The sequence below is a fragment of the Hippopotamus amphibius genome, chromosome 9 (assembly GCF_030028045.1).
Source record: "Hippopotamus amphibius kiboko isolate mHipAmp2 chromosome 9, mHipAmp2.hap2, whole genome shotgun sequence".
Lineage (NCBI taxonomy): Eukaryota > Metazoa > Chordata > Mammalia > Artiodactyla > Hippopotamidae > Hippopotamus > Hippopotamus amphibius.
The window spans coordinates 142,659,312-142,674,515 of NC_080194.1; the positions used below are offsets into that span (position 1 = coordinate 142,659,312).

Sequence of the window (15,204 nt, forward strand, 5' to 3'; positions counted from 1 at the left end):
CCCCTCTCTCCTCGCGGTCCTCATTGGCTCGGGGGAGGGGTTGGAGGAGGTCCACTGCACCGCCGGTCCTGAGAGTCCCGCTTCCGGGGGTTTGCTCTTGTCTGAGGGGACACACGTCCCCGTCCAGGGCAGAGGGAGTGGGTCCCGCCTGGGCCTGGGCCCACCGCACACGTGACTCTGCCTGTGCGCGCGTAGCCACGGGGGTGTGGGGAGGTCAGCCGCACCCCACCCCGCCTGAGCCCACCACAGCCGACACGTGCCTTTCTGTGCCGGGCTGGCCGGTCCCCTGGCAGACGCGGAGGGGCTGTCTGTGTCACTTGTCCCTCTGTGGGCTGTTTCTGCGCTTTGATCTCTCTGTAGAAACGGTTCCCAGCCTTTTCGAGGGGCTCTGTGCTGCCCTGCAGGCTGGCCCCTGGTGCTGTGTACCCTTGAGCCCTAGAGCATGGCCGCAGGCCTCTAGGCCTCTGCTGTCCCGGCCCTGCAGCGGCCGCGCTCCCCCCTGGGGACAGCAGAGAGTGGGGGAGACCCCGGCTGGGCCCAGCCGCACCGGGGGGCAGGTTGAGGCTCACCCTCCCCGCACAGGTCACCAGGGAGAGTTCTGGCACCACAGACTTCAGACGCACTTTTCTGGAGAGAACCCTCCTGGCGGGACTGGCTCCTGGCAGCATCTTCCTGCGTGGAAGCCGGGAGCACGTTCCTGGCTGGAGCCCTGGCCGCCTCCTTCAGAGGCTCACCTGGGGAGTATCTTCTAGCCCTCCTCCTAGCACCACCCCCCTCAGGTGCTGGAAAGGGGTCGTTGGGGATGCTGGGAGTGACCTAGGGCAGGCCGTGTCCCCCGTGGCCGGCAGCCTGGCACGCGGAGGCCCCTTGTCCACAGAGCTCCCCCCAGCCCTCCACCTGGGCTGCTGCCTGATTCCCAGGCTCGGGGGCTGGGTTGTCTGCGCCGTGTTTGCTCGGGGAGGGGGAGGAGGGGCTGCTCCAGCTCTAAGGTGGGGTCCCTGGGGCCGGCAGGGGGTGGTCCCCGCGTGCCTTTGCGTCCTTCCTGCCGCCCGAGCGTTCCTTGCCGCAGCCCCGTGGAAGGACATCCATTCAGTTCCCCTGCGGGGGCCCTTTGGCCGCCCTGTCCCGGGAGGGCTGAGTGCCGCTGCCTTAGCCGGGCCCGCGGGGTGTGCCTTCAGGCCACGTCCCTGCAGCCCGTGTCCCGTGACTAGGTGCTGACCCACAGCCTCGTGCCAGCCACCCGGTGAAGATGCAGCGCGGGGAGGGAGGTCGTGGCTGGGGCAGGCTGCTGCGGGGACGTGGGCTCGGGCCGCCTGAGGTCCGGGCGGTTCTGTACCCGAGGCCTTTCCTCCTCCTCTGCGCCAGGCGTTTATGTATGAAGCACTTTATACGGCTGCAGGAATCAATGACCACCACACCCAATAACTGGAATTGTTTACAAATGATCTGCATTCCGAGATTTTTATCAGTGACTTACAGGAACAACTGTCATTAAACATATTTATAAAAATTGGAGTCACGATGTGAGTTTTTTGTGCAAGTGGTTGGTGACCCACCAGCCAGGACAGGAACAGCCTGTCTTGGGGGAGGGAGGGTGATCCTCTGGCACATGAGCCCGGGCTTGGGGCCCTGACCACGCCTTGGTTTCCCCTTAAGAGGGGCGGTGAGAGGAGGACACGGCGTCTGCCCCCGCCCCCTGGACCCTGCGGCCCCGCACAGTCCACGCCTGGCCTCCCGCACCAGCTGCCCCCCACGGGATGTCAAGCTGTCCCCCCTCGGGCCTGTCTCTCTCCTGCCTTTTTCCGGGGGTGCGGGTCACGGCCTGGCACAGCAGGTGGCTGCCCGAGGACGGGACGTCATGAGGCCCGGTGCGGAGTGTTGAAAAGGTAAAAGAGGTTTATTTTCCTTTCCATCCAGTCACGCTGCAGACAGACCGGAGCCCGTGCCTGCGCGCTGAGCCCGGAGCAGTGCGGCCGGGCAGGGGTTCTCACGGCTGAGGGGCCTGCTCGGCTGTCCTAGGCTGTGTCGACCTCCTGGAGTGTGTAGTTCAGGATGGTGTCCTGACCTTGGAATTTGAAGTAGCCGTGGAACTTCTTCTTTTGAAGCAGGAGGGGGAACCAGTAGCTGTCATCGGGCCACATGTCACTGAAGGGGATCTGGTCCAGTTGGAACCACTGGGGGCGCATTTCTGTCGTGAGCGAAAAGGAAGTGTACATTGGTGTTAATTTTAAACTGACTTTTTGTGACGAATTAACAGTTATTCTGTGTGAGAAACTCAAATGACTTTCCTATTTAGTCCCCACAACTGTATTTATTTTACAGAAGAGGAGGGAGGCTTGGGTGCCAGTGCGTTTCAGGGCCTGCCCCTTGGGGAAGGGAGGGGCAGGCTGCCAGCTCTTTACCTGCCCTGAGACTCACCGTCACTCTCCACGGGTGTCCCGTGGACACTGTCTGTGCAGAAGATGTGCACGTCCATCAGCTCGGGGTCACCCACGAACTCAAACGTTATCTGGCCCACCTTCTGCAGCGTGTCCACGGTCAGTCCACTCTCTTCCTGCAGCTCCCTGTGGACAGAGAGGCAGATGGACGGACAGAAGCCGACCGTGAAAGCAAGGTGCCCACGTCCACGCAGAACCTGAGGATGGTGCTGGGAGGACGGAGAAGTGGAGTGTGTGCCCGTATGGCCAAGGGCTCGGGTCTGGGGGCCGCTGTTTAGGCGTGTCCAGACCCCCGAGCTGAGCACCGCGGATGCACCACATGGCAGGTCAGGCCTGGCTCAGCTCAGCTGCTCAGAGGTCCCACGGGAGTCCGACCAGAGCCAGGAGCCCCCACCCATCCTGCTTAGCTCTCCCTGCGGCCGCCGCGTTGAGTGTGTGGTGCTCTGCGGGTTGCAGCCCCGGAACCCTTCCTGCCCAGGGAATTCTCCTCTGTCCCGTCCCTGCTCAGAGCTCAGGATCAGCCTGCAGGTTTCTATTGTCTCCCTGCCAAAGGAGGGGCTGTTTTAACTCCTGTTTCACCAAGGAGATGCTCCCCTCCCCCAGGCCAGGCAGCTCACCTCTACTGCGCTTGACTGTAGAGGGTGAGCTTTGGGCCTGTCTGGCTGTGTTCCCCCACCTCAGGGCCCCTTCCCCCAGCTCAGCCACCTGTGCTTAGACGAAGAGGTCAGGAGGCTGGTTTCCGCACCTGAGCACACAAGTGCTGGCTGATTCGCGAGGAGAACCAGGACGCTCCCTAAATTCCCCAAACGACATATTCATTGTAGACAGTCTGGCAGACACGCAGGGACTCATCACCCAGCAAGAACCCTTAATACTGCAGTTTTCCCTTTGGGTCTTTCTCCTTCGTGCATCCCTTTTAAGAACTGCAAACACGTCACCCGTACCTTGTACCTGTGCTTTTCCCACAACACTGCAGGGTGATATTCTACACCTCAAGGAATTCAACCAGCTTCTTAGCTGCTGTGTGTCTTAGAGTAAAAATCCCACCTTGCTCGTCACGAAACCTGCCGTAACAAGCATCTTGTGAGCGCCCTCTGCCGCCAGCCTCCCACTCTGCCGGCTGCCCAGCTGCTCTCATCCTGCTTCTCGCTTTGTCCCTGGGTGAGCACTTTCTGGAAGGTCCCCCGTGCTTGGGACTCTGGGGACCCCATGAGCCCTGCAGCCGTGAAGCTCAGCGCCTGTGTCTCCTGTTAGCGATTCTCACTTCCCCACTGCCCTGTACTTATTTTTGTTGCTGTAAAAACATTCTAATTATGTCTGACCATTTAGAACTGGAGATTAAAAAAAGGTCTTTTTAAGCTTTGATCTCCGAGTTATGTTCGGAACACAGTGCGTAATTATTTCCTGTGCCTGTAATGAGGGATCAGGGAAACCACTGTGTTCATTAAACCCTCACGTTGGGTTAGGTCTTATTTAAACGGACGCCTTCCCGAGCTTGGCACCCGCCCTGACCTTCCCGTGAGGCCCCGAGAGGAACTGCGTCCATCTGCTGCCGCTCAGATGCTGCCTGGGTGATGCTCTGAAAGCTGGAGTTTATTCATTGAGGTGGTTAGTTAAAATCAGACGTGACCTAACAAAACGAGTGTGTTTTCACAAGCGGGGGTGCAAATGGCTCCCCAATTAAATGTAATAGAAGCGCTCAGCAGGGCCCCCCCACCTCTCCGGCAGCAGGCTGGCAGCTTGTTTTTAAAAACATCACCTACTGATTTAACGTTTTGCCTAATTTTGGCTCACCTTCCCCGCATCCACGCGGGGTATGAAATACCAATAATGTCTTCGGTGGCAGAGCCAGGGCTCATTTCAGGTGACAGGCAGCTGGAGACGACACGGGTCCAGTTTTGCTAACGTGTCTGACTGCGTCTCTTGGATGTTCCCCAGATAGCGGGTGGAGAACAGGACGAGTCCTACGTGAAACAAAACCGCGGGCAGCTGGGGGCCTCGGGGTGTGGGGGCCCAGCGGTCCGGAGCCCACGGTGCAGCTCGGTGGGGGGGCCGTCAGCCGTTCCTCCTCTGCATGGCCTCCCAGAGTTCTCTGAACACAGGGCTCTGTGTCCTCACCACTGCTCTGGGGATGCTGGCCAGAGAGGTGGGCGTGCTCCACGCCCAAAGCCCAAACCTGGCTGGGCCCCGGGTCCCCAGGTGCCCACAACCCCCTGCACCCCACCCCCAAGAGGAGGATGCGTCTTCCTTGGTGCTTAGATGGCTTCCCCGCAAGGACGACCGGACAAAAGGAAGGGACCACTGGTCCCATGTGGCCACCTGAGTCTGCAGGTGAGTGAGGAGAGCGTGTTAACCTAGCTCTTGAATGGGGCCTGCCCTGGGACCCTGAAAGGCAGTGCACCAGACACCCCCAAGGCTGCCGTGACCCCACTCCTCAGAGCAGGGCAGCCAGGGCCCAGGTCTACGGACCAGTCCCACACATACAGGAAAGAGGCCAGAGCCACCCTGGGGGCCTGGGGCCTGCGGCAGAGGCACCCCAGGGCAGGCCAGGCCCTGCTGCTGTGGAGTCCCAGGGCCAGTCTCGGCCTGCGCTCCGCCCCTCACCCTGCAGGGGCTCAACAGTCCTTTGTCGGCTGGTGTGGGGGGCGGGGGTCCTGACGCTCAGCTCCGTCCCGCACACTCTACGCCCCAGGCTGGAGCCCCTGGAGAGAGGAGATGGGCGTCCGGGAGAGAGCTGCCTGGAGCTGACCCGCAGGCCCTGGGTGCCCGCATGGTGCCACGCGGTCCACAGGCAGACTGGTCCACGTGAGGTGGCTGGTGTGGGCCCAGGATGCTGAACTTCTGGCCCCAGTCTCAGGGTAAGACCAGCCCCGCCTTAGTGAAGGGCCCTTCAGCGGAGCATGGGGACCATTAATGCCCTGTGGCTGCAGGGAAGGTGTTCCCTTGGTGGGCACGCTGCCTGCAGGGGCTGAGCGTGCCCTCGTGGACACCCAGCGATCAAAAAGGAGCTCAGGGTGGCCGGGAGGAAGCGCCCTCCACAGCCCCACCTGCTGGACGAGGCGTCCAAAGGGCAAAGAATCCCGAGGCTCTCAGGGTAACTGAGACCCTGAGGGTGCTGTGGTGAGTGAGCCCGGACCGCGGTCACCCATGCCACACAGCGCTTGATCTGCAGTGAGGTCAGCATAGAGGAGGGAGGTTGGGGGCCACGGGGCCACCGCTCCAGTGCCTTCTGGTCACACAGCAAGTGTCTGGAGGGCAGACGGCAGGGCCCGGCACACCCTCTGCTCAGCTGACCGAGTTCATGCAAGTGGCCCCCAGATGCTGAGCAGGCGGCTCAAGTTCATCAGTCACCGGGGCAAACACGCGAGCTCCCGGGTGAGGTGTCATCACACCTACGGGACGGCTAACGTGGAGAGGACAGAGAGTGCCAGGTGTTGCTGGGAATGCGCAGGAAGCGAATCTCACACGCGGCTGGCGGGAGTTCCAATGAGCACAGCTGCTTCGGACACTGGCAGCCTGTGCTAAGGCAGACCATCTCGGATTCTCCTCTGAGGGGAGCATCCGCCGGAAAGACCCTACAGGACCGTCCACAGCTGTAGCACTTGCAACGTCAGCCTGGAAACGGCCCAAATGTCCAGCCCCGGGCCGAGCAGGCTGCAGTGTGTTCGTACACCAACTGGGCCGCGGCCACCTGCAGACGTAACCGCAGGAAGAAGCCACAGCTGCAAGGCTCTGTCCACAGGGTGTTTCAGACTAGGCCGGACCACCAACTGTGATCAAGTCAGGGTGCAGGCTGCCCCCTGGGGGCATGGCCCACCCTCCAGCCCCCTTGCTTGATCTACGTGCTGGTGAAATGATGGACCCGTTTCTTAAAAATTCCCTGATGAGGACAGTCATTTTCCTACGTGCGCTTTATACTTCAACACAAACTTGACTTATAAAAAGTCTTCAAGTCCTGGCCTCACGACAGACAGAGGGCATGATTAAGTGTGATTAGAAAGGTGGGGGTTCTGTGAGGGAAATCCAGAGGTCTATGAAGAACAGCTGGGGGAGATGCACCTTCTCGATGGGAAGGCTGAGGATGAGTCCCCTGGAGGAGGAGCCAGGAAGAGTGGGTGGGGAACAGCAGCGTGGCGTGTCTGGGGGGGCAGGGATGGGAGGGAGGGGCGAGGCCAGGCTGTGTGGGACACAGTGGATGACACAGGAGGTTGGATTTATCCACACAGGCCTGTGAGGGGCAAGAAGGCAAAGAGGCTGAAGTATGGAGGGCTGTGTGATCTTGGGCGCACGGCTCAGCCTCTCTGGGCTTCAGTTCTTTCCCATGTGAAAGTGGTTGTGTCGAGGAAGAACTGAGACTGTGCACAAACGTTCCCAGACACGCTCGTCATCCGCTTCCCTGAGCAAACAAAGAAGCCCAGTGACTGCCCAGCCCCTTGGCCAGAAGAGGAAGCCAGGACTCTTCTACCCACGCCGCCAGCACAGTGACTTCCCAAACGTGTCCCAAAAACTACTGGCCACCACAATATACGTGCTTCCCTCAGCACACACATGCCACACAGCAGCAGCCAGGCACGTGCCAGCCCCACTCCATCCCTTGCGTTTATTTTCTCAGTCTTCACAGCAGTCCTAAGGGGTAGGTACCGTCATCACCCCCACTTTGCAGGTGAAGAAACCCAGGCTCAAGGACTCAGTCTGTGCCCCAGGCCACGTGGCTCTAAGTGGCCAAATCAGGGGCCTGGCTCTACAGCCCAAATCCTTGTCCCCTGCGGAAGCTGGTTCTGCGGTCAGGCCTGCCCCTCCCCTCACCTCTTGGCCCCATCCTCGATGGTCTCTCCTTCTTGAACTTTGCCCCCGAAGCCGTTCCACCGGCCGACCCCGAAGCCTCGTTTCTTCATGCCCAGGAGGACTCGCTGAGGCTGCAGCACCAGCACCAAGGTGTAGAGCCTCGAGGCGCGCATGGTGCCCTTGGGCTCTGCAGGGAAGGCAAGAGGCAGGGTCAGCCTGATCTGGGGCGGGGTGTGGATGGAAGTGTGTGTATTCTGGTGGCCAGCGGCTGGGTGGACCCGAAATGTGCTCTGGAAGGAAGGCAGAGACAACGTTCCAGCTCGGCCACGTGTGGCAGGCTCTCTGGGGTAGACAGGGGCCTGGCCCCCAGAACCCAGGGGCATCAGTGCCCAGGCGCTTCGCTTACTGGGGCTGTTGCAGCAGGTCAGGCAACGGCCCGTATCTTCCCTGCCCCACTCCTCAGCACAGGGCGGCTCCTGCGTCCAGCCCCTGAGTCCACCTGGCACCAAGAGAACCATGCAGTTTATCCAGTGGTTCTTGGGTCTGGCTTTTGGCCTTGGCCTTTTCATTATGGGGCCTTCGTCTGGCCTATTGGGTTCTGGTTTCTGCCTCTCTGCAAGGGCAGACCCCCAGATTCCCAGGAAATGCACAGCTCCTGACGGTGGTGAGTCCAACCAGCGAGGCCTGGCTAGTCCCCCTCCTGTGACAGGTTTCCACACCCTGCTCACAACTGTTGCTGCTCTGGGACCTGGCGCTGGCACCCAAGGGCCCCTCCTGCTTGGATGGGTGAGTGTGGTCCAGAGAAGGACTCTGAGGGTGACGTCTGGTCACTGCTGGAGAAGCAGGACCAAGTCCCCTGCCGCTCCATCCCCATCCCAGTCTGGGGACCACACGGGACGAGATGCAGGATTCGGGACCAGGGAGGTTACAGTGTCTGAGAAAAGCAACCTAGGCCTGGGTTATGGTGCTGGCGGTAGGTCAGGTAGCACAGGTGGGTCTCTGTGCTCCAGCCTCCCTTTAGCCTGCAGACTTTGTCATGTCGCCGACCTGTTCATGCTCAAAGTCCTGGCTTCCTTAGTTGGGATGACCTTGAGGATACTAGAAATGTCAGCTGTCCACCACTAGGCACTGATTACATACTTTCCAGAAATTACCCCGTTTAATAGATCCAACAGCCCTGAGCCGACACTTACCTTCTCCATGCTCAGCCAAGGAAACTGAAGCTCAGAGAGGCTACGTTTGACCCCAAATCAAACACCGGAAGCAGTACCCAAAGCTGGGTCTACCGCATGTTGAAGTGTAGCTGGCCACAGCTCTTGGCGCTACCGTCACACGGGTCCCCAGAGAGCCTACCTGACGTCAGGGGCCGGGCAGCCCCCTTGTCAGCCGGGTGGCCTCGGAGCGGTGTCATCTGTACACCGAGGCCCGTGACTAGGGTTCACGGAGACGCGCCAGGCTCGGGCTCCCGTATCTGGGGCCTCGGTCCGTGCAGGGTCCGCAGCCGCCGCTCCTCCTCCCCGCTCCCCCCGGCAGGTCCCGGGCCCATCTCCCTTGGCCTCGCTCCCCGCTCACCTGGGCTCCCGCTCCCCGGCTCCCTTGGTCCCGGGCTCCCGTGGTCCCCGGCTCCGCGCGCCTTTCCAACCCACGTGCCGCTTCCGGGGGCGTGGCCTCGGGCCGGAAGCGAGGCCGGCACTTCCGGTGGCGGCCACTGGAGCGGGGAGGTGTCCATGGCCGGGTGAGCGGGGCGGGAGGGGAGCGGGGCGGCTGGCGGGCGGGGCGGCTGGCGCCCCGCCGTTGCTCGTGGAGCACCTGCCGCCTGACAGGCTCAGCCCCGGCGAGGTGACCAGGGGACGCCCGGCGGCACGAAGCAAGCCGTCGGCGAAGGCTCCGCAGGAGCCAGGGGCGGGCGGGGAGCTGGAGTGGCTGTAGGAAGAGGAGGGCGGCTGAGGGGAGCACCGCGGGCTGGAGCCTGGGCGCCGAGACGAGAGGCCGGCGTGGCCGCGTCCAAGACGTGGTGGGGCAGGCGGTCAGCTGCCGAGTCAGGGGGCTGGGGTGTGTAGCTCCCCTCCCCCCACCCGCAGCCCCCCACTCGCATCCCCTCCTCCTCTCTCCCCCCTCCCACCCTCTTCCCTCCCCCTCCTACCATCTCCTCCCCCTCTCCCACCCCTCTCCTACCCCCTCTCCCCTCCCCCTCCTACCCTCTCTCCCCTCCCCCTCCCACCCTCTCTCCTCACCCTCTCCCCTCCCCCTTCTACCCTCTCTCCCCTCCCCCTCCTACCCTCTCTCCCCTCCCCCTCCCACCCTCTCTCCTCACCCTCTTCCCTCCCCCTCCCACCCTCTCCCTTCCCCACCCCTCCGCTGACGGTGCGCGGAGCTCTGGCGCCCAGGACCACCCTGTGCCCTCTTTCCGTCAGACTCCTTATGCCTTTTGAAGGCGGCAGTTCCCAAGTTACTGTCTCCAAAGCTTGTCAGCGTGTTTTCCTGCCGCAGGCGCTTTGGCTGGGGGCCGTGGGGCTGCGGGTAGCCTTTTTTCATCGGAAGAGAGGATGCGGAGCTTCCTTTGCAGGGCTGTTCTGAGAGGCACCTGAAGGGAGGTGTGGATAGCTCATGGCAGTCGATACACTTGACCCCACTTTTCCAGACACACTTGGAAATTGCCTTTCCATCCGTACACAGGGCGAGTTCAGTTTTTTTAAGAAATGAGACGGGTGGGTCAGACCCTGTGCTGGCCGCCACAGCCATGGAACTGAGTGAGGCAGGGACCTGTCCCCACGGGGTTCTCTCCAAGTCTCTCAAAGCCCAAGGAGAATTTGTATCCGGTGGGAAAGAATGTTACTGTCATTAGTTTTATCAGTATTTTTAACCAGGACTGGGAAAACTTCGGTTGACACAAACAAGGTGACTGTGGTTAACGTTTGAGTTTTCCTTCGGAAGAAAACTTCAGGAGAGAGAAAACAGCTTTTGACGGAAGGGGAGAGGCCTGCTGTGTTATTTGCTCAGGCTGCCATAAACAAGCACCCCAGGACAGGCCACTTAAACAGCGGAGATTTACTGGCTCAGTGTCTGCAGGCTGGGAGGCCGCAGTCAGCAGGGCTGGTTTCCTCTGGGGCCTCTCTCCTTGACCTGTAGATGGCCATCTTCTCCCTGTGTCCTCATGTGCCCTTTGTGTGTGTCTGTGTCCTAATATCCTCTTGTGAGGACACCAGTCATAGTGGATTACCACCTCATTTTACCTTAATTACCTCATTAAAGACCAGCTGCATCTTGAGGTACTGGGGGTTAGGACGTTGCAGGCGATACGGTTCAGCCCATAACACCATCTTTCTGGCTGTGTGGCCTTGTCAAGTCAGCTCTCCCGCTTGGGCCATAGTGTGCCAGCTCTAAAAACGTGTGGGTTTTGAACCTGGGGCCCCACCGAGCTCCTGACCTGCTGGTCTTTGTGGTGCCAACCTGCTTGCTGCCCCTTCCTCACCAGGTCCTTGAAGTTGGCGTGGGCTTCCTTTCAGCGTCAGAGGTTCCACACCACTGGGAGTTGCTACAAGGGCCGGACCGGCGCTGAACACCTGTGGCTGACGCGGCATTTGAGGGACCCGTTTGTGAAGGCTGCGAAAGTGGAGAGTTACAGGTGTCGAAGTGCCTTCAAGCTCCTGGAGATGAACGAGAGGCACCAGATCCTGCGGCCCGGCCTCCGGGTGCTAGACTGTGGGGCCGCTCCGGGCGCGTGGAGCCAGGTGGCTGTGCAGCGCGTCAACGCTGCAGGCACAGGTGGGGCCTCCGCGCTGCTCTCGGGGGGCCTTCTGACCCCCGTGATGTAGAGGCAGGTGGCTGCCCCCTGCCAGGGGGTGCTGAGCCGCCTCGTGAGGGCACACGCTTCTGTGCGGCTTAGTAGGAACGGTGCAGGCAGAACACGGCCGTCTTCAGGATGAAGGACGTGTTAGAAGGGGTAATGAAAGTGAGACTCGCCTGGAGTCGCAGCACAGTGTCGTGCGGACTGATGTGCTGTGCGCGTCCCGGGCCTTGTTGCTGATTGGGAGCCTCACCCGAGCGGGTGTGCTCGCGTCCTGATGTATTGGCGTCTTTCTGTGATAGCACAGCTGGATCAGCCTCGGGGGTTCCAAGTCCTGGTCCTTGAAGCCCTGGGCTTCCTGGAGGGGCTGCCGGGGCTGCCCAGGGGAGCCTTCCTGGCTCTGCATTCCCCACTTTGGCTCAACTCGAAGGACCTAGCTTTTCTCTGTTTTGTGGGGGCTTTGACAGAGGTCACCTACGTAAAAAAGTTTCCTCTGACTGAGATCAACTAACTCCCTGTACAAAGTAGAAAACTAGGCCATCCTTTTAAACAGCTGTGTAATATTCCAGGTAATGGTGGTTCTGTTGGTGTTTAGCCAGTTTCCTCGTCTTGGGCACTGAGGTTGCTTTTGGGTCTTTGGCTAGTGTGTGCAGTGCTGTGGTAATGATCCTTACCCCTTGGACTTCCTGCTGTAAAGTCTGAGGGTGCCACATGCACTGTCATATGGCATGTGTGACATTCATAGAGCTCTCAGACACCTTAGAATGGGGGTGTGTGTGCCCATTTTCCTGATGAGAAAATTGAGGTTTACGGGAGCTTAGTGACCTGCTCCCTGGGTTCATTCATCAGCCTCCTTACTATGGGTGGGATGCCTCAAGGGCCTCTAGAACAGTTACATTTCTTTTAGACTCAGTGTTTATCAACTAAGTGAATGAGTCTGTGTTAGAAACTTCAGTTTCTTTTCCCACCACTGAGTCTATCCACAAACTTCCTAACACTTGATTTTAGTGGTTCCTGTCCCTCTCATTGCTCTTCAGGAGAAACAGGAAAATGCCCAAGTTTAACTTGTAGGAAGAAGTGGCAGAAGCAAAGAGTGTGTGGATCAAATGGTTTGGGTTCTTTTACTCCCAAAAGTTGCAGAAGTGTAACCAACCAAAGCCCTTTGTCTTTAGAGGACATTTCCTGGGGCTGTAGTACCTGGGATGTTTGTGGAAAGAGCACAGTCCATAAAATGGGGTGAGAGATGTCCACTCTCCAGGGCTGAAGATGGAGAGTTTTTGCCTTTGAAAAATGAGGTTCCCTGCAGAATACCTGGACTTCCTGTCTTTAGATGGAGATAAAACACCTGCTCCTCACCCGTGGAGCAGCCTTTTTACCAAGCTGACTGAGCTTGAGTCCGTGACTGTTCCCTTCATGTATCTAGCCTGGCATGTAGGGAGTGGTACAGGGAGGGGTCGCCAGGGCTTGTGAAGAGGGGAGCTTGGAACGGGAAGGGAGGGAAGGGAGGTGGAGCCCGGAGGGGCAGCGGCCGTGTAGGCAAGAAACCTGTTTCAGGTGAGGCGAAACAATGACATCTTTATATTTCACGACTGGCATCACTCAGATACGGGCAGAGTATCCTTTTTTTTTTTTTACTTCATTTTGCATCTGTCCGTTTGCCCTCCTCTTGGCTTGTTTCTAATGGTTTCTATGTTGAAGGAAATTGTATTAAACTGCAGAATTATTTAATCCAGAGGCACTTTGTATACTGGTGTGTCATTTTCTGTTTTAGTTTATCAAAAATACCACGCGGAGATAAAAACCCTTTCATGGAGAGCAAGGCTTGGGGAGTGAAATGAAATCAGAGGTGGAGTCAAGGCCCAGAATGTGGCCCCAGGCCTGCCTTTCCCCTGGGACAGTCCCTTTTCCTCTCTGGGCCTCAGTCTCCTCAGCTATAGAGGAAAGGACCACGACTTCCTGCCACGTGTTTTTATAGGATGTATAGAAAGTGGGGAAAGGCCTGTGTCCACATATTTGCACATTAGCTGTTTTCCTCATCCTGACTTTTTATTTCTATTTTATTATTTTGTTGCATTTATTTTTTGTGGGAAGATTCAGGGGGTAAATAAGTACATTCACCATTTCTTCCTAGATCCCAGTGCTCCTGTTGGCTTTGTGCTTGGGGTAGATCTCCTTCACATATTCCCCCTAGAAGGAGCAACTTTTCTGTGCCCTGCTGATGTGACGGACCCAAGAACGTTCCAGAGACTCCAAGAACTGCTTCCTGCTGGGAGAGCAGATGTGATTCTGAGTGACATGGCACCCAACGCCACAGGGATCCGGGCCCTGGACCACGACAGGCTCATTAGCTTGTGCTTGTCCCTTCTGGACAGGGCTCCAGAAGTCCTGTGCCCTGGGGGAACATTCCTTTGTAAAACCTGGGCTGGAAGTCAAGGCCATGTGTTGCAGAAGCGACTGACAGAGGAATTCCAGAAGACAAGGACTGTAAAACCTGCAGCCAGCCGGAAAGAATCCTCAGAGGTGTACTTCTTGGCCACACAGTACCGAAGAGGGAAGAGGGGAGGTCTGTGAAGGGCTGAGAGCGTCTTCTGCTGTTTCTGGTTCTCTTTCACTGCAAGTGTGTCTTGAGCTCTTTCCTGAAGGGTGGGTGGGGAGAGCTGAGCTTGATCTGGGATGCAGCGAGCAGATGGGGGACTTTTTTTTTTTAAACCAAAAAGATAGGACAGAACTGTATTCAGTGTCCATGATATATGATAAAACAGTCTCTATAACGTGATCTGTGAAGAGAAAGTTACTGTAAGATATTGATAGGCAAAGATAGAAGGATGAAAAGACAGACTGAGGGAAGGATAAAAACACGCTGAGGCAGAGAAACATGCGCACAGACACACACACACACACACACACACACACACACACACACACACACACACACACACACACACACACACACACACACACACACACACACACACACACACACACACACACGTCCTGTAACCTCATCTTACCCACGGATAGTATGTTACAGAGAAACAGGCCTCCGCCATTGCTCCAGAACAACCCGCAGGTTTCCTGGTGTAATTTCGGCTCTACGGGGTGATGCAGAAAAATCCGAAGTTTTGTCTGGGGATTTGTTTCCATCTCTCTGGTGAATGATCTGGAAATACATGCATTCTTCAAGCAGTGAGGGCTCCCAGGACAATTAGGGAAGACATTTGGCATGAATCATGCGTGGGGTGGGTGTGCTTTGTTTTTTCACTGGAAATGTTGCTGTAATACTCCAGGCTCCAAAGACTGAAAGGTAATTGCCAATGCGAGCAGAGATGTGGTGTGTTCGTTTATTTCCTTTTACTCTCTTCCAGGAACTCCGTGCAACTTTATAAAACTATATAGGTTGTACTATTTTATGGAATTTCCATATTTTTAAGTTTGTTTTTTAAAAAATTTATGAATTTCTTCAAAACCATTTTCTGGAGGTGTGCTCCTCATCTCTTAAGAAGAGCATTGACTGTAATGATTAAATGTGTAGACTGAGAAAAAATGTGCAATCTAAAAGTTGAGTTATGTTTTACTTTTATTTTTTTGTTAATTTATTGGCTGGATTGGATCTTCATTGCTGCACATGGGCTTTCTCTAGTCGTGGCGAGTGGGGGCTACTCTTCGTTGCGGTGCACGGGCTTCTCGTTGCTGTGGCTTCTCTTGTTGTGGAGCATGGGCTCTAGGCACACAGGCTTCAGTAGTTGCAGCATGTAGGCTCAATAGTTGTGGTGCATGGGATTAGTTGCTCCTTGGCATGTGGGATCTTCCCAGACCAGGGCTCAAACCCGTGTCCCCTGTATTGGCAAGTGAATTCTTGACCACTGTGCCACCGGGGAAGTCCCAAGAGTTATGTTTTATTTGGTGGACAGAATTGAGGGCTTAAACCCTGACACAGCATCTCAGAAAACCCTGAGGGACTGCTCCGAAGAGGCAAGGGTGCAGCCAGGATAGATATGGGCTTTTGCAGCAAAGACCAGGTAGTCGGAACATCAAATGATTACTGTTAATAAAAGAAAACCAGACACCTCAAGTTAAGGAATTTAGTGCTTTTCTAGTTTGGGAAGACGCAAGAGTCTTGGGCTCACTGAAATCATTCCTTTGATGTGAACCTCAGCTATCTGGGCCAGCATCCTGTGTTTTTTCATCCCAGGT

General features: G+C 57.4%; 2 protein-coding genes across 2 annotated transcripts; one reads left to right on the forward strand and one right to left on the reverse strand.

Moving 5' to 3' along the window:
- Window positions 1-1,103: 1,103 nt before the first annotated feature.
- Window positions 1,104-8,884, reverse strand: NUDT1 (nudix hydrolase 1). Its single transcript, XM_057695704.1, has 4 exons — window positions 8,796-8,884; window positions 7,245-7,410; window positions 2,419-2,564; window positions 1,104-2,188 (listed from the first exon to the last, which is right to left on the reverse strand). The coding sequence occupies exons 2-4, from the start codon at window positions 7,394-7,396 to the stop codon at window positions 2,016-2,018; spliced, it is 471 nt and encodes a 156-aa protein (XP_057551687.1). The 5' UTR covers window positions 7,397-7,410; window positions 8,796-8,884; the 3' UTR covers window positions 1,104-2,015.
- A 24-nt stretch (window positions 8,885-8,908) lies between these two features.
- MRM2 (mitochondrial rRNA methyltransferase 2) lies at window positions 8,909-14,551 on the forward strand. Its single transcript, XM_057695717.1, has 3 exons — window positions 8,909-8,958; window positions 10,699-10,988; window positions 13,142-14,551. The coding sequence occupies exons 1-3, from the start codon at window positions 8,951-8,953 to the stop codon at window positions 13,579-13,581; spliced, it is 738 nt and encodes a 245-aa protein (XP_057551700.1). The 5' UTR covers window positions 8,909-8,950; the 3' UTR covers window positions 13,582-14,551.
- The last annotated feature ends 653 nt before the right edge of the window (window positions 14,552-15,204 follow it).